This window comes from Mesocricetus auratus, unplaced genomic scaffold, assembly GCF_017639785.1.
Source record: "Mesocricetus auratus isolate SY011 unplaced genomic scaffold, BCM_Maur_2.0 Super-Scaffold_100007, whole genome shotgun sequence".
Classification (NCBI taxonomy): domain Eukaryota; kingdom Metazoa; phylum Chordata; class Mammalia; order Rodentia; family Cricetidae; genus Mesocricetus; species Mesocricetus auratus.
In genome coordinates, this window is record NW_024429191.1 from 56,729,928 (window position 1) to 56,750,760 (window position 20,833).

The 20,833-nt window shown below is 45.4% G+C and overlaps 2 protein-coding genes and 1 long non-coding RNA gene across 8 annotated transcripts in view; 2 read left to right on the forward strand and 1 right to left on the reverse strand.

The window, feature by feature from the left end:
* Positions 1 to 4,450, forward strand: Rskr (ribosomal protein S6 kinase related). Of its 2 annotated transcripts, none has more exons than XM_013118341.3 (12): positions 1 to 103; positions 814 to 1,047; positions 1,136 to 1,219; positions 1,341 to 1,409; positions 1,774 to 1,843; positions 2,065 to 2,169; positions 2,335 to 2,375; positions 2,785 to 2,812; positions 2,901 to 2,990; positions 3,065 to 3,153; positions 3,258 to 3,368; positions 3,737 to 4,450. In XM_013118341.3, exons 1-12 carry the CDS (start codon positions 65 to 67, stop codon positions 3,959 to 3,961), a joined length of 1,185 nt encoding a protein of 394 aa, XP_012973795.2. In that variant the 5' UTR covers positions 1 to 64; the 3' UTR covers positions 3,962 to 4,450. The 2 variants fall into 2 exon arrangements, with proteins under 2 accessions (XP_012973795.2, XP_040605170.1); XM_040749236.1 differs by having other exon boundaries at positions 53 to 121.
* On the reverse strand, positions 281 to 14,530 carry LOC121141417. Of its 2 annotated transcripts, XR_005878327.1 has the most exons (4): positions 14,251 to 14,530; positions 13,602 to 13,791; positions 2,773 to 2,847; positions 281 to 2,165 (listed from the first exon to the last, which is right to left on the reverse strand). It is a non-coding gene; the product is annotated as an uncharacterized LOC121141417 (long non-coding RNA). The 2 variants fall into 2 exon arrangements; XR_005878326.1 differs by lacking the exon at positions 13,602 to 13,791 and having other exon boundaries at positions 14,251 to 14,478.
* Positions 14,505 to 20,833, forward strand: part of Spag5 (sperm associated antigen 5) — a 17,725-nt gene continuing 11,396 nt past the window's right edge. For all 4 annotated transcript variants that reach the window (XM_021231157.2, XM_021231158.2, XM_021231159.2 and 1 more), the window contains exons 1-4: positions 14,505 to 14,663; positions 14,857 to 14,982; positions 16,827 to 17,863; positions 17,952 to 18,129. In XM_021231157.2, the coding sequence (XP_021086816.2) occupies positions 14,613 to 14,663; positions 14,857 to 14,982; positions 16,827 to 17,863; positions 17,952 to 18,129 (1,392 nt within the window). In that variant the 5' untranslated portion in view covers positions 14,505 to 14,612. The remainder of the gene's footprint in view (positions 14,664 to 14,856; positions 14,983 to 16,826; positions 17,864 to 17,951; positions 18,130 to 20,833) is intronic.

A 20,833-nucleotide genomic window follows, 5' to 3' on the forward strand; every position in this document is an offset into this window, starting at 1 on the left:
ATAGGGATTGCTTATGTAACCGGGACAGCAGATTTAGCGGAAGGAGAGGAGGCAGAGGCTGGGAATGGGAGCAGTGAGCTGTCGGCAAGGGCAACACACCCAGGTATCTGTCCCTCAAAAGGTAGGGTATGGGGCTCTGGCTGCCTGTGGATGGGAAGTGAAGGAGGTATGGGCTGGAATCCAGAAAGTGCCTGGTTAGCCTGTCAGTGATAGCTAGTGTGGGGGTGTGGGCATGGAGGCTATTATGTGAATAACCCCACTCAGGCACAGGTTGTATTCCTGGTTTGTCATGAAGAAAACACAATTTATGTCATCAAGATTTTGAATTATGTTGAGGAAATCTAGGTTAACATCACAAAGCCTGGGAATTTTCCTTTCTCTGGAGCACTGGTTCTTAATGGGTCATGACCACTTTGGGGTGAAACAGCCCTTTCAGTGGGGTCACATCAGATATTTACATTGTGGTCTGTAACAGCAAAATTACAGTTATTACATAGCAATGAAAATAATTTTATGGTTGGGGGGTCACCATAACATGAAGAACTGTATTAAAGGGCTTCAGCTTGAAAACCACTGCTTTAGAGGTTAAGACTTGGGAAGGAGCACCTGTTAAGACTGGTAGACCCTGCAGTGCCTGCCAAGCAGTGGATGTGCAGGCAGAGGCAGGAGGATCTCTTGAGTTCCAGGCCAGCCTGCTCTGTAGAGTGAGTTCCAGGACAGCCAGGGCTACACAGAGAAATTCTGCCTCGAAAAACAAAACCCAACCCTGCGGTGCCTCATGGAGCAGACTCAGAATGGCTCCCTTCTCGGCAGGGTGGCAACATCCAGGGTCCCTGGGCCCAAGGCTGGAAGAGCCTCTGGTGTGGTATGGGGACCATCAGGTCAGGTCTGGAAGAACTATGGGAGCTTCAGAGGCATCAGGAGTCGCTCCAGCCAGCCCCACTGCCACTAGAGAAACCTCTGTCTGAGTGGCCAGTGCCTCAGTTCATCAGCCTTTTTCTACCAGAGTTTCCCATGAGGCCTGTTAGGGGGCAGCAGGACCTGAAGGTAGGTCACTGGAGTCCCTGGGAAGTGTATCTTTGGGAGGAATCTAGAAACAACCCGTCTCAGGTGTCTTCTCCATTTCTTTGTTCAGATTTTAGGCCTTGTGGCTAAAGGCTCTTTTGGAACTGTCCTGAAAGTGCTAGATTGTGCCCAAAAAGCTGTATTTGCAGTGAAGGTAGGAGTCTAGCTAGGTATTCCACTTACTTAGTAGTTATTGTTTACAATCTTCATTTCAGAGATTAGGAGAAATAAATTGGACAGCATTTCCATGAGTTATCATGCCTCTCCATTTGTAGGTGGTGCCCAAAGTAAAAGTCCTACAGCGGGATACCCTGAGGCAGTGCAAAGAGGAGGTTAGCATCCAGGTATGCAGAATTCTGAAAGCATGGCTGGAAGAACTAAATTGCTGGTGGAGAAGGTCCCTTCCTTTGTCCAACTTACCTGCTTTTCTTGGCTCTACCTTCCCCATATGTTTCCATCTTGGTGTAATGTAGCACCAAAGTAAATCCTGAGAAAAGTAGCTGCAGACACACTCCAGGTTCTGCCAGGGAACTTGCCAACATTACATTGGCATGCTCCTTAGTAGTGTGCTGGCTCCAGAGTTCCCAGGGAGGTAGTCCCAAATAAACTCTGATCAGTTGGTTTCTACACAAGGCAACACCTGCTTTCTTGGCTGTCTTTATCATCGATAAGCCTGCTCTCCTAATTTGCTTTTTTCTTTGTCTCTAGCGACAGATCAACCATCCTTTTGTACACAGCTTGGGGGACAGCTGGCAGGGAAGGCGACACCTCTTCATTAGTGAGTGGACTGGGCTTTTGTCTTCATCCACAAAGGTCCACAGACCATTCTCCCAACCTGACACTATTCTGCCTTTGCTTGGTTCCACTCCTCATAGCATTTCTGTACTCCAAAAGAAGAGGGAAAAGGCTGGTGGGATTAGTTTGGGCAGGAGGTCTATAATGTCTTGAGCCCAGGCATTATAGACCCCAGATATTGCCTAGACTTCTGGTGCTTCGCAGTGTGTAGCTACTGCAGCATGGATCTCTACTCTCTGTGGTCTGCTGTTGGTGGTTTTCCAGAGGCTTCCATCCGTCTCTTTGCAGCTGAACTGGTCCTTGTGCTGTGTAAGTGAAAAGTGGTAAAGGAAATAGAAAGGGAAGAATTAAGTTGGTGGGGAGGAAAAAACAATTGATATTTAGTTCTGGAAGTCAGGGTAGGCATGGGAAAGAAGCTACAGAAACTGGAATAGACAAGACCTTACACACACCCATGCTCACTGTTCTCCACAGGCTATCTCCATGACTTGGGTATCATCCATCGGGATGTAAAGGTAGAGTTAAGTCTTTTTTCTTAGTCTGAGGAAGAACCTCAAGAAGTTCCAACATGTTTGAGGAAGCAGTGGGGAGCAGAGACAATTTATCTGGGTTCCTATGGATGCAAAGGATTTAGGTATGGGTCCTCCAAGAATAGATTTGAATGCTGAGTGGACTTACCTTCTCCAACTAGCAACTTTACATGAAAGAAAGCCAGGTGTGATCATACTTGCCTGTACCCCAGCACTGTTGGGGGTGGGGGACAGGAGGAATACTGCAAGTTTTGAAGCTAGTCTGATATATATACCAAATTCCCAGCTAGCCCGGGGTACATACTGAGACCCTATATTAAAAAAATAACAATGGAAAAACCAAATCAGAATCAATGGAAAGAGTGAGATGATGTCCTCTCACCCATGATTTCAGATGGAGAATATCCTCCTGGATGAGCGAGGTATGTCTTCTCCAGCCTCAGGATAAGTGGTATCTCTGTAAAAAAAAAAAAAAAGACATAGGTCGAAACCTGTCTCCTTATTCCATAGGCCACCTGAAACTGACAGACTTTGGTCTGTCTCGACGCCTATCCCAGGGGGCACGAGCCTATACTATCTGTGGCACTCTTCAATACATGGGTGAGAGAGAAGCTAAAGTTCTGGTGGGGAGGACGGTTTAGAGAAGAGAGTGACAAGCGCCTGTCATCCCGCAGCCCCAGAGGTCCTGAGTGGCGGGCCTTACAACCACACTGCTGACTGGTGGTCCCTGGGAGTGCTGCTCTTCTCTCTCACAACTGGGAAGGTGAGAGGATGGCAGTGGTGCTGAGCGGAGGAGAGAGCTTTGCTCTGTGGGGAAAAGACCTTAGGAAGCCCCGCCTTCTTCCCACCCCTACCTCTTGAACTCAGTTCCCAGTGGCTGCAGAAAGGGATCATGTGACCATGTTGGCAAGTGTGACCCACTGTGAATCCGAGATGCCAGCTTCTGTCACTCAGGAGCTCTCACTCCTGCTTCATGAGGTAAGGGTGCACACTACTTTCCTTTCTGACTCCCAAGCTTGTCATTGTCTTTTCAATGAAGGGACATTTCCCAGCTCTGTTCTCTCTCCCATTTCCCCTGTAACTGGCACGGCAGATCTCATTCATGAGTTCCTGCACCCTAAATCCTTTCCTCGCCCAGAACAGACAGGTCCTTTTGAAGAGCATGGGCCAGTGCTACCTTATCATCTGCAAATCCAAGTCCATCTCCTTTATCCTCACCGTTCCTCCCACTCCTTCCGGTCACCGTGTTTCTCTTTCTCAAATCTCCTGTTTCAGGATTTTCCTGCCTCCCTTGCAGCTTCTGTTTAGCCTCCTCCTTACCCCAGTCTCACTCTGTTTTCCTTCAGCTCTTGTGCCAGAACCCTCTGCACCGTCCACGTTATCTGCATCATTTCCAGGTACACCCTTTCTTTTGGGGTGTGCCCTTTGACCCTGAGCTCCTGAAGAAGCAGCCAGTGAACCTTGTCATGGACACACAAGGTACCAGTCCACCGGAATCCGTGCCCTTCAAGGACTTTGACTGTGATCTGGAGTCCTGGGTCCACTCCACCTCTGCTGACTTCCTACAGTAGATTGGGGCCCAGCTGGAAACCTGAGGATTCCTACTATCGGCTCAGTATGACCACCATGAGGATCCAGCTTTCTCTTGTTTGTCCCTTACTATTCTGTTGTAGGTATTGGACCAGAGTTGAAATCTTTGGCATTCTGCAACTGAAAGCCAAAACTGCCCCTGATGCTTTCCTATCATACAACCCACCTATCAATTGCAGGCAAGGCAGACACCTGTATTTCACTTCCCCAGGATTTTCACTTAAGCTTCTTAAACTTTACCTTATCCATGTTTTTCTACCATGCGTCCTTTCTTGGGCAATAATGACACTTTGTGTGACCCCAAGGTGCTACTTATTTGTTTAACAAGCTAGTCAGATTTAAATAAAAAAAATTTTTAAAAATCACTAACTCAGAAAAAAAAACAAGCTAGTCAGAAGCAATATGAGTGTTTTTTAAAGATTGCAAAAGCTGGCATTTCAACATCTGAATAAATACGCAGTTAAAAAATATGACCTGCCAAGTGGTGGTAGCCTATGCCTGTAATCCTAGCACTTGGGAAGCAGAGGCAGGTGGATCTCTGTGAGTTTGAGGCCAGCATGGTCTACAGAGCTAGTTCTAGCACAGCCAAGACTGTTAAACAGAGAAACCCTGTCTCGAAAAAAAACAGACCCCCCCCCAAGAAAATCGACCTAGAAGCTGGACAGATAGCTCAGTGTTGAGAATTGCTCTTGCAGAGGACTCTGAGTTTTAGCACCCACAGTGGGCATCTGACAAGTGCCTATAAATCCAGCCCCAGGGAGATCCCACACCTCTGGCTTCCTCAGATGTGAATAGCCACATACATACCCACAGAGACACATAAAAATAATTTAAAATAAAATTTTAAATGCCAGGCATGATGGCACATGCCTTTAATTCCAACACCTAACAAGGCAGGTGGATTTCTGTGACTTTCACCTGGTCTACACAGTGAGTTCCAGGCCAGCCAGGCTACATACTGAAACCCTGCCTCAAAGTAAAAACAAAAAAATAGCCCGGGCGGTGGTGGCGGCATACGCCTTTAATCCCAGCACTCGGGAGGCAGAGGCCGGCAGATCTCTGTGAGTTCGAGACCAAGCCTGGTCTACTGAGTGAGTTCCAGGACAGATTCCAAAACAATACAGAGAAATCCTGTCTTGAAAAACCAAAAAAAAAAAAAAAAAAAAAAAAGAGCAAAATGGCCTAGCAGGTAAGGGATTTTCCAGGAAGCCTGATTACATGAGTTGGATCCCCAAGACTCTCATGGGATAAAGAGAGACTGACTCCCACGATATATATGCAGTCCCCCCCCAAATAAACAGATGAATGTAATTGAGGAAATGAGATCTAGAAGCTTGAAGCCATCCTTCGATAAATATAATTTTTAAAAATTAAGAAATGAGTCGGGCAGTGGTGGCACACGCCTTTAACCCCAGCACTCAGGAGACAGAGGCAGGTGGATCTCTGTGAGTTCAAGACCAGCCTGGTCTATAAGAGCTAGTTCCAGGACAGCCTCTGAAGCCACAGAGAAACCCTGTCTCTAAAAACCAAAAAATAAAATAAAATAAAAGTTAGGAAATGAGCTGGGCAGTGGTGGTATACGCCTTTAATCCCAGCACTCAGGAGGCAGAGGCAGGCAGATGTCTGTGAGTTTGAGATCAGCCCGGTCTACAACAGCTAGTTCCAGGACAGCCTCCAAAGCCACAGAGAAACCTTGTCTCAAAAAACAAACAAACAAACAAAGGAAATGAATCTAATAGTTGCCTAATGTGAGGAAGAAAATAGCAACTTTATGGGCAGAATATGCCTTCTCTAGGATAACATGAGAATCTCCTAAATCTATTAAAAAAAACAAAGCCTCCTAAAAAGACACAAGGATTATTAAAATGATCATTTTCCTCATACAGCCCAAGATTCAGAGTTGTTGTTCCCCTTTTGACCTGTACCAGCAAAGGACCAGGGATTCAGAAAATGAAGTAGGGAAGTTTGGATCAGGTCTTACACATACTGTATCTTGAGCCACACCAAGCAATATTATTAAGGATAGCATCTTTTACACGGTTTGCAGGGAAGTGGGCCAGAGTCAGCAGAAAACTATCTTACAGTAGCTCCAAGTGATCAGGAAGTTAATCAAGCAGTGTTGCACAAAGGGAACCCAAGTGCATCCCAGACGAGCACACAGCAGCCTTGGGTCTGATAACCATAACCTTACAGGGGAGAAGAGTTCGTTGTCAGGATACAAAGCAACAGCTCAGCCGGGCGTTGGTGGCGCACACCTTTAATCCCTGCATTTGGGAGGCAGAGGCAGGCGGATCTCTGTGAGTTCGAGGCCAGCCTGGTCTACAAGAGCTAGTTCCAGGACAGCCTCCAATGCCACAGAGAAACCCTGTCTCGAAAAAACAAAAAAAAAAAAAAAAAAAAAACAAAAAAAAAAAGCAACAGCTCTCCAAGGCTTTGGCCCTGAGCCATTACTGGCTCTGCTAAGCATATTCCTGGTTTTAAACTAAGGTCCTCTTCCATACATCGGGTCTCAGGGAAAGTGTTGATTGGCCTGGCTCCCGACACCTTCAGTTTTAAGATTCAGTGATTTTGTGTTGTTGCTGCTTTATTTTGTGATCCTAGGAATCAAACGTAGGGCATTATGTATGCTAGTGAGTATCTAGTGAGTTACAGATTTCCCCCTTCCCTGGACAGGGTCTCTTTAAATTGCCAAAGCTGGTGCTTTGAACTTACCCAGGCAGACCTTGAACTTGTGATCTTCCTGCCTCAGTCTTCCAAATGACTGAAATTATAGTCCTTCACTACTAGACCTGTGCTGGGATTGGGCTTTGATGAGTAAATGAAAACATCAAGAGCTATGGTATTACTGGGCGTTGGTGGCCCACGCCTTTAATCCCAGCACTTGGGAGGCAGAGGCAGGCGGATCTCTGTGAGTTCAAGGCCAGCCTTGTCTACAGAGCTAGTTCCAGGACAGCCTCCAAAACAATACAGAGAAACCCTGTCTCAGGAAAAAAAAAAAAAGCTATGGCATTAACTTAGAATTTAAAGTTACAGATGTATCTCAAGAACATTTTCTTGTTGTGAGGAAAATCATCTAGACCTTTTATGTACATTCCTGGCATTTGATTTCATATTCTTTTTTTTTTTTTTTTTTTTTTTTTTTTTGGTTTTTCAAGACAGGGTTTCTCTGTGGCTTTGGAGGCTGTCCTGGAACTCACTTGGTAGTCCAGGCTGGTCTCGAACTCACAGAGATCCGCCTGCCTCTGCCTCCCGAGTGCTGGGATTAAAGGCGTGCGCCACCAACGCCCGGCTGATTTCATATTCTTTAACTCAAAAGTTCCATTTTTGTTCTGATATTTTTAATTTAGACTCTCAATTTTTACGTGTACGATTCCTCTCCAGCCCCTTTGTTCTGATGTTTAAGTAAAAATGTGCTTTAGTATAGACTATTATTTTTCAGTCATGTCTGGTCTCTTTTTAGGCCAAAAAAATCTGAAGAGCACTATATATACTTCTAGTATTCTTTCTGGATTAAGCCAGAGTTTTTATTTTATTTGCCTTGGTAGAATTGTTTCCTGCTTTGGCAGTCCATGTGAATGAATCTCTATGTATTTGACTGGTGCTCTAATTGTGTGTTATGAGCTGGAGAGACGGTTCAGTGCTTAGGAGCACTTGTTGCTCTTGCAGAGGACCCGGGTTTGGTTCCCAGCACTCACATGGCAGCTCACAACCATCTATAACTCCAGTTCAGGAGATCTGATGCCCTCTTCTGACCTCTGCTGGCACCAGACACACAAATAGTGCATATACACATATTCAGGTAAGATACTCATACATAAAAAATGAATAATAAAAGTGCTAAGGGATCATAATGTTCTACATAAGAATGTTTGGGGTAGTGGGCTGGAGAGATGGCTCAGAGGTTAAGAGCACTGGCTGCTGTTCTAAAGCAGAACACTATATATAATAAACAAACAAAAATAATATTTTAAAAAAGAATGTTCAGGGGATTCCTGCTGGACCAAGTTATCCTTTTCTTGAGCTGCTGTTTGGTTCTTGCTCTTAAACTAGTCAGTTATCTATAGTTTCCTCCTTGTACTAATAATATGCCAGTAAGAGCCCAATTTGGGGCCTACTTCCAGAAAAATTGCACACTAGTCACTGTCTTTTCTTTTTCTTTTCCTTATTTTCATTTTTTCTGTTATAATCTTTTTTACTATATTATGTACATTTTTGTAATCCTTAGATTAATATTAATATAGAAAAGAATAAAAGAGACTATTCTTCATCCTATTAGCTCATTTTTTCTCTTTAGACATTTTAATAGCCGGGCGGTGGTGGCGCACGCCTTTAATCCCAGCACTCGGGAGGCAGAGGCAGGCGGATCTCTGTGAGTTTGAGGCCAGCCTGGTCTACAAAGTGAGTTCCAGGACAGCCTCCAAAGCCACAGAGAAACCCTGTCTTGAAAAACCAAAAAAAAGCCGGGCAGTGGTGGCGCACACCTTTAATCCCAGCACTCAGGAGGCAGAGGCAGGCGGATCTCTGTGAGTTCGAGGCCAGGCTGGACCGAAAGCCTCCAAAACAATACAGAGAAACCCTGTCTCGTAAAAACTAAACAAAAAAGAAAAGAACACTGACTGTTCTTCCATAGGTCCTGAGTTCAATTCCCAGCAACCACATGATGGCTCACAACCATCTGTAATGAGATCTGGTTCCCTCTTATGGCCTGCAGGCAGACATGTAGGCAGAACACTGTATACATAATAAATGAATAAATAAATAGATAAATAAATGTAGAAGCTTGCTTCCATTTAAAAAAGAGAGAGAGAGAGTTCAATCTGCCTGGCGGTGGTGGCACACACCTTTAATCCTAGCACCCGAGAGGCAGAGGCAGGCAGAGCTCTGTGAGTTTGAGACCAGCCTGGTCTACAAGAGCTAGTTCCAGGACAGCCTCCAAAGCCACAGAGAAACCCTGTCTCCACCCCTCCCCCAAAAGAGACAGAGAGGGAGAGAGAGAGAGAGAGAGAGAGTTGAATTTGAACTAAGAACATCCAGTATCTGGTTCTACAAGTAACTATCTCAGTATGTCTTAAACAAGTCTGTTCAATTGCTCCAGATCTGGGGTATAAAATGAAGGCATTTCAATCACTGATTTTATTTCCCCCCTGCATTGTCTTGGGTCTTGTGCATTCTAAGCAAACCACCACTGAGTAGATCAGCTCTAAACATTGGTTAATAACTAAGGGGAGCAGGTTTCAGGTTTCTCTTTTTTTCTTTTAAGTTATTTATTATTTTGTTTATTTATTTATTATTTATTTAGTGAGTTATTTTTTTGGTTTTTCGAGACAGGGTTTCTTTGTATTGTTTTGGGGGCTGTCCTGGAACTCACTCTGTAGACCAGGCTGGCTTGAACTCACAGAGATCCGCATGCCTCTGCCTCCCGAGTGCTGGGGTTAAAGGTGTGCACCACCACCGCCTGGCTTTAGTTAATTATTTATTGAAAATATTTATTTGTACATATTTTATGGTTTGCCTACATGTATGTAAGTGTACTGTGGTGGTGTCTACAAAGGTCAGAAGCGGGTGCTAGAGTCCCTGGGTATTATAGTTAGGACAGTTAAAGACCATGTTGCTGCTGGGAATGGAGCCCTCTCCAAGGACAGGAAATGCTACTGAATCATCTCTCTAGACACCAACTTAAGTGTGCAGCAGAGGATGGTTTTGAACTTCAGACCTTGCCCAGTACTAAGATTATAGGTCTGCACTACTTAGCCCAGTCTATTTGATGCTGATCAAACCTAGGGCTTCCTGCATGCTAAGCAAGCATTCTACCAACTGAGTAACATCCACCACCCTTTGTGATTTTTTTTCTCAAAGGCAGAGGTAAACTGGGCATGATGAAGCCAGGTGGTGGTGGTGGTGGTGGTGGTGGTGGTGGTGGTGCACACCTTTAATCCCAGAACTTGGGAGGTAGAGACAGGCAGATCTCTGAGTTCGAGGCCAGCCTGGTCTACAGAGTGAGTTCAAGGAAAGCCAGAGCTATACAGAGAAACTCTGTCTTGAAAAACCAAACAAACAAACTGGGCATGATGGTACACACCTGAATCCTAGCACCTGGGCAGAGCAGCAGTGGCAGAAGGATCCTGGTTTAAGGCTAGCCTGAACTACAATGGGCAAGCCTGTGCTTCAGAAACACTGAGCAAAGGCCAGCAAAGACTAAATTAGTATAAGTAAAGGTTCTTGGCCTCCAGGATCCCTTGTGATCTAAGTTTTGTTCTGTGCAGCCCTGGCTGTTCTAGAACTTGCTCTGTAAACCAGACTGGCCTCAAACTCAGAGATCCACCTGCCTGCACTCTGGAGTGCTGGGATTAAAGGTGTGCACTAACACTGCCCATCAAAGGGAAGGTTTTTATTATAGATATGAGAGAACCACCAGAGGCATCCAGAAGAGTGCAGAGCAGGGAGAGAAAGTAGTAAAATGATATGGCCAGCAGACTGGACATGGCCATGAGAGAAGCAGAGCAGAGAGAGAGGGAGAATGTGGACACACACACACACACAGAGAAAGAGAGAGAGAGGGAGAGGGAGAATGTGGACACACATACAGAGAGGAGAGGGGAGAATGTGGACACATACACTCACACACACACACAGAGAATGTGGACACACACACAGAGGGAGAATGTGGACACAGAGAGAGAGAGGGAGAATGTGGACACATACACTCACACACACACACAGAATGTGGACACATATACACACACAGAGGGAGAATGTGGACACACACACACAGAATGTGGACACACACACAGAGGGAGAATGTGGACACAGAGAGAGAGAGAGAGAGAGAGAGAGAGAGAGAGAGAGAGAGAGAGAGAGAGAGAGGGAGAATGTGGACACATACACTCACACACATACACACACAGAGAATGTGGACACACACACACACAGAGGGAGAATGTGGACACACACACACTCACATACACACAGGGAGAATGTGGACACACACACTCACATACACACAGGGAGAATGTGGACACACACACTCACATACACACAGGGAGAATGTGGACACACACACACAGGGAGAATGTGGACACACACACACACACACAGAGGGAGAATGTGGACACACACACACACAGAGGGAGAATGTGGACACACACACACACAGAATGGTAGGAAGAAGAGGATGAGCATAGCTGAGACAGCAGGATTACAAGGAGAATGAGAAGCTGGGAGAAGGAAGTCCCTGAGCTGGAGAAGTGTAGGGTAGAGGAGGAGGTCAGACAAGCTGAGAAGAGTCTGTCTGTAGCCAGCATGAACTCTGAAATATGTAACGGGTACTTGTGATACTGACGGAGCCTGGAGGCCAACACAAGCTTGGTATGCTAATCAGGCATCACAAATACCATTTGTCCCTTCTGCCAGGCTCCTTTTGGCAGAGGGACACTGGCTTCACAAGTTCCGGAGGAATGCTGGCTTTGTCTAACTGCCAGAATTTGGGGAAATGGAGTTTCCTTTGGACCTGACACATGGTGAAGGAGAGAATCAGGCCCTGCAAGTTGTCTTACTTCCACATGCATGTGTGTGCATGTATACACACATACACAAGTAGTGACAAAAATATACATACATAGGTGGCTGGGTATATAGTTCAGTTGGTAAGGTCCTTGCTTAGCATTCATGAAACCCTGGGTTTGATCCAAGTGTGCTGTAAAAATCCTGTAATCCCAACATTTGGGAGGTGGAGGTAGGGGGTCAGAAATTCAAGGTTATCCCTAGCTACATAGTTTGAGGCCAGCTTCAACTTGAACTGACTGTGAAACCCTATCACACACAAAGTGAAAACAAAATAAGGACAAGGATAGTAGATTACATGACATCGTGTGCCTAGCACAGTGTTACTATCAATTCATCTGATCACAGTGGCACAATGAATTAAAGTCCTGAGGAAATTGTGAACATGTCACTGGGTCCCTTTTATAGGCCATATTAGATAGCTTAGAGACACATTATGGTATGTGTTGTCTGAATTATCTCTTAGACAATGAGAACTTGGTATGAGGTCTCACATCTGTGATTCCAGCACTTGGGAGATAAAGGCAGAAGGATAACTGGGAGTGTTGAGGCCATCCTATGCTGCCTTGTACATCCCAGTGCTAAACTCTCAAGAAACCGAAAAAGTATGGCATGGTGGTCTACAAAGCGAGTTCCAGGACAGCCAGGGATACACAGAAAAACACTGTCTCAAGAGAGAGAGAGAGAGAGAGAAGGACGGGCGTTGGTGGCACACATCTTTAATCCCAGCACTCGGGAGGCAGAGGCAGATGGATTTCTGTGAGTTCAAAACCAGCCTGGTCTACAGAGGTAGTTCCAGCACAGCCAGGACTGTTTCATAGAGAAACCCTACCTTGAAAAAAAAAAAAAAAGAAAGAAAAGAAAAGAAAAAAAGAAACCCCAACTAAACCAGCAAGTCCTAGACTCTGAGCTCCAGCCATAGCACCACCCACCTGCATTGTCTCCCCCTATTTTTTTTAAAGATTTATTTATTTATTACGAACACAACACCCTGCCCCCATGTATGTCTATACATCAGAAGAGGGCACCAGATCTCATTACAGATTGTTGTGAGCCACCATGTGGTTGCTGGGAATTGAACTCATGACCTCTGGAAGAGCAGTCAGTGCTCTTAACCTCTGAGCCATCTCTCCAGCCCGTCTCCCCCTATTTTTATTTAAAGTTATTCTAATACCTTCAGATCAGTGCTGTTTTGTTTCCAGAGTTCAGTAGAAGTATAATGCAAGAACTAAGGAGGCAGAGAAGATGTTGAAGAAGAATACAATCTACATCACCAGAGCCTAGCTTAAAAACAAAACAAACGTGAAAATATACGTCTTTAATCCTAATACTCAGGAGGCAGAGGCAGGGAAATCTCTTAATGAGTTTGAGGCCAGCCTGATGTACATACCGAGTTCCAGGACAGACCCAAACACAGAGATTCTGTCTCAAATAAAATGCAAATTACTTAGTAATTTGTGTATATGACCTGTTTGTGTGTATGCTCACACACTTGTTCACATATGCGCAGGGTTGTGGAGCCAGAGGTCAATATCAGGCATTTTTTCCAATTACTTTCTATCTTATTTTTGGAGAAATTTTCTGTCATGGAACCAGAACTTACTGATTGGTTAGACTTGATGGCCAATAAACCCCAGGGAATCATCTGCCCACCATGTTAAGACTACAGACATAAAGTACTGCTTCTCACTTTTTTTAAAAAAAACCTTTGAGATAGGGTTTCTGTGTAGCCTTAGCTGTCCCGGAGCTCATTCTGTAGACCAGGCTGGCCTCGAACTCAGAGATCCACCTGCCTCTGCCTCCCAAGCACTGGGCTTAAAGCGTGGGCCACCACTGCTCGGCTCCAAAGAGGAGCTTTAATGATACACAGAAAAAACTTGTTTCCAAACTACAAAAAAGAAAACCAAAAGCTCCTCTTTGGTTTGCTTCCTTCTCTCCAGTAAGACTTCCAGATTTGCCTGTAATCTCGGCACTCAAGAGGCTGAGGCAGGACTGGGAGTTAAGAGGCTGGCAAGATGCTGCTTCAACATGGTGCTATCAATGATTAACTTGAACACTCACCTTTCAGGCTTTGTGTTCCAGCCAATGGGAAGGTTGAGACAAGATGATGGAGAGTTCAGGACCAGTCTAAGTCATATAGCAAGACTCTGACACAAGATAAAATATTTGCTTTGGAGGCAGAAGGATCAACTGTTTGAGGCCAGCATGTGCTTTGTGTTGAGGCCTTGTTTCAGACAACCAAAACCCTCATCTATTAATAAAAAAATAAATAGGTTAACAATAGTAATAAATTCCAGCCTGATGTGATGACTTCTACTTTTAATTCCAGCACTCAGGAAGTAGACAGGCACATCTCTGAGTTCGAGGCCAACCTGGTCTACAAAACGATCGCCACACCGGCAGAGGCTGCATAGTGAGACCCTGTTTAAAGACACACATACTCCAATTCTACCTTCAGTGGACAGATTTCCCCTACAGAAGGGATTCAGTAAACAGAAGCCTGTCTTCATGGAATGTCGTGCAGATTATATTCTCTTTGTATTCCTTATGTATAGGATAAATGAGTTAATAATATAGCAAGCACTTGAAACAGTGCCAGGATTATTACAAATGTACAGTACAGTACATGTCAGCTGTTATTCTAGTAATCTTGTTGCAGGCTCTAAGGTTAGACACAAGAAAGGCCCAGAAATTCTTAAGAGGCATTTACCTGAAGGCACTCAGGGACTCTCAGGCCGTTACGGATCTGGCACTTACACCTGGACGGCCCAACACTGAGTGAAGTGCGTCTCACTTGGTAACTGAGGGAAAGGAGCCACTGAAATAGGATTCTTTGACTTGCCAGCTGCCCGTGGTGTCCCTGAACCGAGGACACACTCTAGGTGCCCTAAGCACGAGCAGAGGCGTTGGGTTGAGCGCGCGGAGGCCGGTGGGGGCGTGGCGAACGCAGGTCTCGCCCACCGCGACGTGCTGCGGCCCCGCAGCCAATCCGGAAGCGCACGTCGGGTTCAAATAGAGACGGCGGGTGAATGTGGTCAAGTCGACTTGATCAGAAGAGTGGTCAAATTGGACATGTGGAGGCTTAAAACACTGAATCTCGGCTTGTCGCCTTCACCCCAACCGGTGAGGAGAGAACTCCCGCGGTCAGGGCGGGGCGCCGGCGGGGCCGAGGCCGGTGAAGCCCGGGTCCCACCGGAGCCGGGCGGCGGGAGGCTTTGTGGGCCCCGTGGCCTGGCGGTTGCAGGGAAACACTTCCCGGGGGAGAAGGGGCGGGCATGGCTGAGCCAGGTTTCCTCTCACCCGCTTTCTCTCTCAGGGAAAACCAGCTATGAGAACTCCTCTCCGAGAGCTTAAACTGCAGCCCGGAGCCCTCACCGATTCAGGGAAAGGACCGCCGATGTTCTCCTCGCTGACCCCATACCTGCGCAAGCTGGAGCTGAAGGTGAGATTCGCCTAGGCAGCTTCTCAACTGGGCTGTTTGCCCAGCCGAGTGCTCAGAGGAACAGAGGGCCAGGGCTGGAACATAATTAATAACGATAATGAAGCCTTCTACTTCTGTGACATCCATTTACAGCTATTCAGGCCAACAGAGAGATGCCCTGGGGTGGTTAAAACGAATCCACTGAGAACCTGCACCTCTATTTAGCGATTTTTTTATTACCTCTTTTCTCCTTTGACCTTTACCAAATTCCTGAGAAATACTTAACTCTGTCACATTGATGTAGAAGTCTGATACAAGAGTGAGACAGTATCCTATGAAGTAGTCAGAATTTTCCTGCATCCAATGCTTTCAAGTATTACCTTGCAGAATTGCCTTTCCCGAGCTGTACTTTAGTCAAAAGTCTCTATTATTATATTATTATTACTACTACTATAATAATAATAACAATAATAATTATTATTATTTGGTTTTATGAGACAGGGTTTCTCTGTATTGTTTTGGAGGCTATCGGACCAGCCCGGCCTCGAACTCGCAGAGATCCGCCTGCCTCTGCCTCCCGAGTGCTGGAATTAAAGGCGTGCGCCACCACCGCCAGGCTACTATAATTATTATTTTGTTTTTTGTTTTTTTTTTCAGTTTGTATCCAAGTTTTATTCAGAACCTTTGTGATTATTGAGAGCTTAAAAATTAGAAGAAGAGCTGAGGAAAGATGTGTTGCTTTGATGTCACCACCTCTCTCCTTCTTTGTCTGTCTGTCTGTCTTTCTTTCTTTCTTTCTTTTGGGGGGTTGAAATAAGGTTTCTTTTTAACAGCCCCAGCTACCCTAGAACTAGCTCTTGTAGACCAGACTGGCCTCGAACTCACAGAGATCCTCCTGCCTCTCCCTCCCAAATTCTGGGATTCAATGCCTTATTTTGGTTTTTTTTGTTTGTTTGTTTGTTTTTTTTTTTGTTTTTGAGACAGGGTTTCTTTGTGTAAAGTCCTGAAACTCAGAGATCTGCCTGCCTCTGCCTCCCAAGTGCTAGGATAAAAGGTGTCTGCCACCACTGCCTGGCTTCTTTTCTGTTTTTAAACTTAGTTTTTAAAGGCATTTTAGACTTTTTTATTACTTGTCAAAGGACTTAAGAGAAGGAGATATGTACAAACTGTTTTTATAAGAACTTGTTGAGGAAGAAGATTGACTCCTAGGGTTCTTCACAGACATTTTGGAGAACTTACTTGCCTGGGGAAATTGTTCTGAAGAATTGCTGTCCTTTCATCTTCCTGTTACTGAGAACCATTCTTTTGAAATATGAAAGTTTGCTCCCTCCCACCATGACTTTGTTATTTTGTTTCATGGTGCTGGGTATTAAACCTAGGCCCTTGTGCTTGCTTGGCAAATACTCTACTACTGAACTATGTACCTCCAACCCTAGTTCATTAACTTTATCTGTTCTGTCTATAGTAACTCTAGATTCTGATAACACTTGAAGCATACTACATCCCTTATTTGGTCCCTCCTACCACACATTTTAGATGTAGGTTGGAATTAGAAAAAGACATGGCAAGGTCATATTTGAGCTAAAGTCTCCCACTGACATGAACAGATATGCTCTGTTTGTTTATACTCTCTGCTGGATCTCCATTTATGTGTGTGATACATATGGGTCCAAAGTGGCTTCCTTGTTTTCTTTCCCTACTGGTAGTTCCAGGTAGTAGTCAGCCAGGATTGGCTAGCTTCTTATCTGGGAAGAGACAATGAGGGCTCTTTGCTTTTTCTGAGTTTGGATATTGTGATGTACCCACAGTTACGTGTGAGGACTGAACTGACTGCCTTAGCCAACTAGTTTTGTTTCTTTTGGCAGGAAAGGAGCAACAACTCATCTCCAGTGGATTTTATCAGCACTGAGAACAGCTTCCTTTCAGAACAGTTCAGCCCTTCAACAAAATACATAGAAGCTTGTCAGCATGAATCTGAACCAACTCCTGAAAGCAGCTCTCCTCTCAGTACAGCAGAGAAAGCAGTAGAAACAATGGATGATTTTGTATCAGATCAGGTGGATGAAAGTCTCGTTAACTCCATGGTTCTTTTACCCTTTCCACTAGGGCAGCAGCAAGACCTGACGCTTGAGGCTCACTTAGATGCCATGGCAGAGATAAACAGCAGCTCTCTAAATGAGTCCTTGAGGTTAGAAGATCTGGTGGAAAAGGAGGTGGCACCTTGTGTGGAAGACAGCTTTACAGAAGTTGTTGCTGTTAGGCCTGAGCAACCTGCATTTCAGGATCCTCCATCTCATCTCTTGGACTGTCTACCCAAACCCTGTTCTGAACAATTTCACTGCTCCAAAGAAAACCTGAGAGGCATTAACACTGAAGCTGCATCTGAGAACTTAGTACCTTCTGAAAATGTCTTGAATTTCTCTGTGGCCTGCCTTTCTCCCTCAACTGTTGATCATGTAGATCCAGGGAAGGAAACTGTAGAATACAGAGTTACACAGGGAAGTGAAAAAAGCTTTCCCACATGCCCTGAGGAGGTTGAATTGGGAGACCAAGCACTTGCTGCAAAGTCAGAAGATGCTGCATCGATGTATCTGACGCCAAGTCTAGTAGAAATGGGACCCCTGGAAGCTCTAGGCCCAACTACAGAAGATGCTAGTAGGATTCCTGGCTTAGATGCAGAGACTTGGATGTCCCCATTGGCCTGGCTGGAAAAAAGTGTGAACACGTCAGTCATGCTACAAAATCTCCGCCAGAGGTTATCCTTTCCCTCTGTGCTTCAGGATGCTGCCGCTGGCAACACACCCCTCTCCACTTGTTCTGTGGGAACTTCTTTTACTCCTCCAGTGCCACCAGAAGTCGGCACCAAGCACAGTACCTCAGAGACGGAGCGCCACCTCTTAGGGTAAGTATACCACCCAAGCCTGCGCCTCTGGAGGGCCAACACTCTAGACCTGCCACTCGCATCTCTGTCCTTCTCTTTCCTGTGGCAGCTGCGGTCCTCTGGATCTGACTGCTTTGTCCCGACACGACTTGGAAGAGAACCTGTTGAACTCCCTTGTTGTGCTGGAAGTTCTTTCCCACCAGCTACAAGCCTGGAAGAAGCAGCTCATCGTCCCTTCCCGGGAATCTCAAGACAGTAGCACACAGACTGACTGCTCTCCTTGTGGGGTAAGAAGCTTCTTCATAGAGCTTGGAGGATCCCAGTGGACCCTCTGCCTTAGACATTAGCTGAGAAGCTACCAGACGGAAAGGAGGCTGCCTTAACCACAGGCTCAGTCTTCGAATATGTGTAAAAACTGAGAACATGAGCCACGTGTGGTGGTACACGTATGCAATCCAGGTCTTGGGAGGCTAAGGCAAGATGACCTAAATTAAAATTCAAGGCCAGCCGGGTGTTGGTGGCACATGCCTTTAATCCCAGCACTTGGGAGGCAGAGGGAGGCGGATCTCTGTGAGTTCCAGGACAGCCTCCAAAGCAATACAGAGAAACCCTATCTTGAAAAAAAAACAAACAAACCAAATAAATAAATAAATAAATAAATGAAATTCAAGGCCAGCCTGGGCTATAGAGTTTGGGGCTAGCCTATCTTTTTTTTTTTTTAAAGCTGAAGGCTGGGAGGTGGTAACACATGTCTTTTAACCCCAGCACTTGGGAGGCAGAGGCAGGTGGATTTCTGAGACTTTTTCGACTAGCCTGATCTGTTTAATTAGTTCCAGGCCAGGCTGGATTTGAGGGTGAGACACTCTCAGAAATTGAGAGATGACTGGGCATGGTGGCACACACCTTTAATCTTAATCCCAGCACTCAGGAGGCAGAAGCAGGCGGATCTCTAAGATGAGGCTGGTCTGCAGAGAGAGAGTTCCAGGATAGTCAAGGCTGTTACACAGAAGTTGTATATTGAAAAACCACAAGAAAAAAGAAAAAAGTTGAGAGAAGGGGGCTGGAGAGATGGCGTCGAGGTTAAGAGTCAGCACTGCTCTTGCAAAGGACCTCAGTTGAGTGGCCAGCAGTGACACTGGGTACCTCACAACTGCCTAGCAGTCCAGTCCCAGGGCCTCTTTGAGGCACCTACCCATACATATACACAGGAATAAAAATAATAAAAGTAAATCCGGAATATAATCCAGAAAAGGACTGTTGAGATGGCTCAGTGGGTAAAGGTGCAACCAAGCCTGATGACCTGAGTTTGATCCCTAGGATCCACGTGGTACAAAGAACCAACTACTACAAGTTGTCCTCTGACCTGCACACGTGTAGTTACTCACACACATAAATAAAGGCATTGAAAAAAATTTAGCCAAAAAAAAAGCCCAACAACAAAAAACCTACATAGGTATGAGAGGAAATTATTTCTTTTAAGATTTTTTCCCCTTAAGGTTTACTTTTCATGTGCAGGTGCTCTTGGAGGCTAGAGGTGTCAGATCCCCTGGAACAGGAGTTACACGTGGTTGCGGGCCGTCCGATGTGGGTGCTGGGAATCAAACTTGAGTGAGAGGAAAGTAATTTAAAGACCTCTGCCCTAGCAGGACATGACTGTGTGTACTTGTAGTCCCAGCACTTGGGAAGTGGAACTAGGAAGACTAGGAGGCTCAGGAGTTCAAGGTTTGCCTCAGCTACCTGTGAACTAAGAGCCAGTCTGAGCTATGTGAGACCCTATCTTCTGTTTTATTTTGGTTTTTGTTGTTCTGTAAACTAGTGATAGAAAGCACTGTTCCAGAGGACTCTAGCTGAGACATCACAGGCTTAAGGAAGAAAGAGAATCGTATTGGGGAAAGAATGGAAAAGATCGGTATGTGACTATAGTAATTATAGTGATTGATGCTTGGAAGATAGGTCCCCAAACCCTCTCTTCAATTGCAAGTACTATCAAAGTAACTATACCTTTCCCCAAAACCTGCAAACCACGGGCTCCTTGTTTCTCTAGCTGACCAGTTTCTTTCTTGACATTTCTTTGTATCTTTTTTCTTGTCCTTGGCCTCATTTCATGTCCCCAGATCTGCCTTCTATCCTTTTCCTCTGAAGCTGCCAGGTCCTTTGGGAGGCCACTGAAGCAGAACCAGAGAAAGGAAATGACATCCCTTCAGCCATTTGCCATTACCATGCATGTCCTTGCCGCTTGGCTGCCTCTTCACATTAATCTCTTCGCCTGCCTGATTGCTCAGCTCTGAGCAGTGTGTGTGGCCTTGCCCAGGACTTGGGGGTTACTCTGTGCCTTTCTGCACCATGCCATAGATAGATTGCTTTGCTGGGGGAAAGGGACTGTAAACTCCAAGAGACCGAGCCTGCTTGCTGAAAACCAGAATGCCAGTGCACGGTGACTCAGCACCACTGTTTCTGAGTACCTTATGTCTGTCTTTGGGTGGTATGAAAATTCCCACTCTTTTGAACACAGTATTGCTTTGTAACCTAAGTGGCAGCAAACTTCTAACCATCCTGCCTCATCGTCCCCAGGGCTAGGACTATAGTCTGTTCTATCAGGACTAGCTTCTTGCTAATATTTTTATCTGCCATAGGAAAGTAGACAACTAGCTGGGCAATGGTGGTGACCGCCTTTAATTCCAGCACTTGGAAGACAGAGGCAGGAGGATCTCTGTGAGTTTGAGGCCAGCCTGGTCTACAGATTGAGTTCTAGGAAAGACTCCAAAGCTACAGAAAAAAAAAAACCCTGTCTTGAAAAAACAAAAAAGAATGTATACAACTAAAGTAAGAAAATAGGGGTTGGAGATGGCTCAGTGGCTGAGGGTATATATTGCTCTTCCAGAGGACCAGAGTTCTGTTCCCAGCATTCACATTGAGCAGTTCACAACCATCTATAATTCTAGCTCTGATGTCTGTGGCCTCTGTGAGTACCTGCACTCATATGCACATATA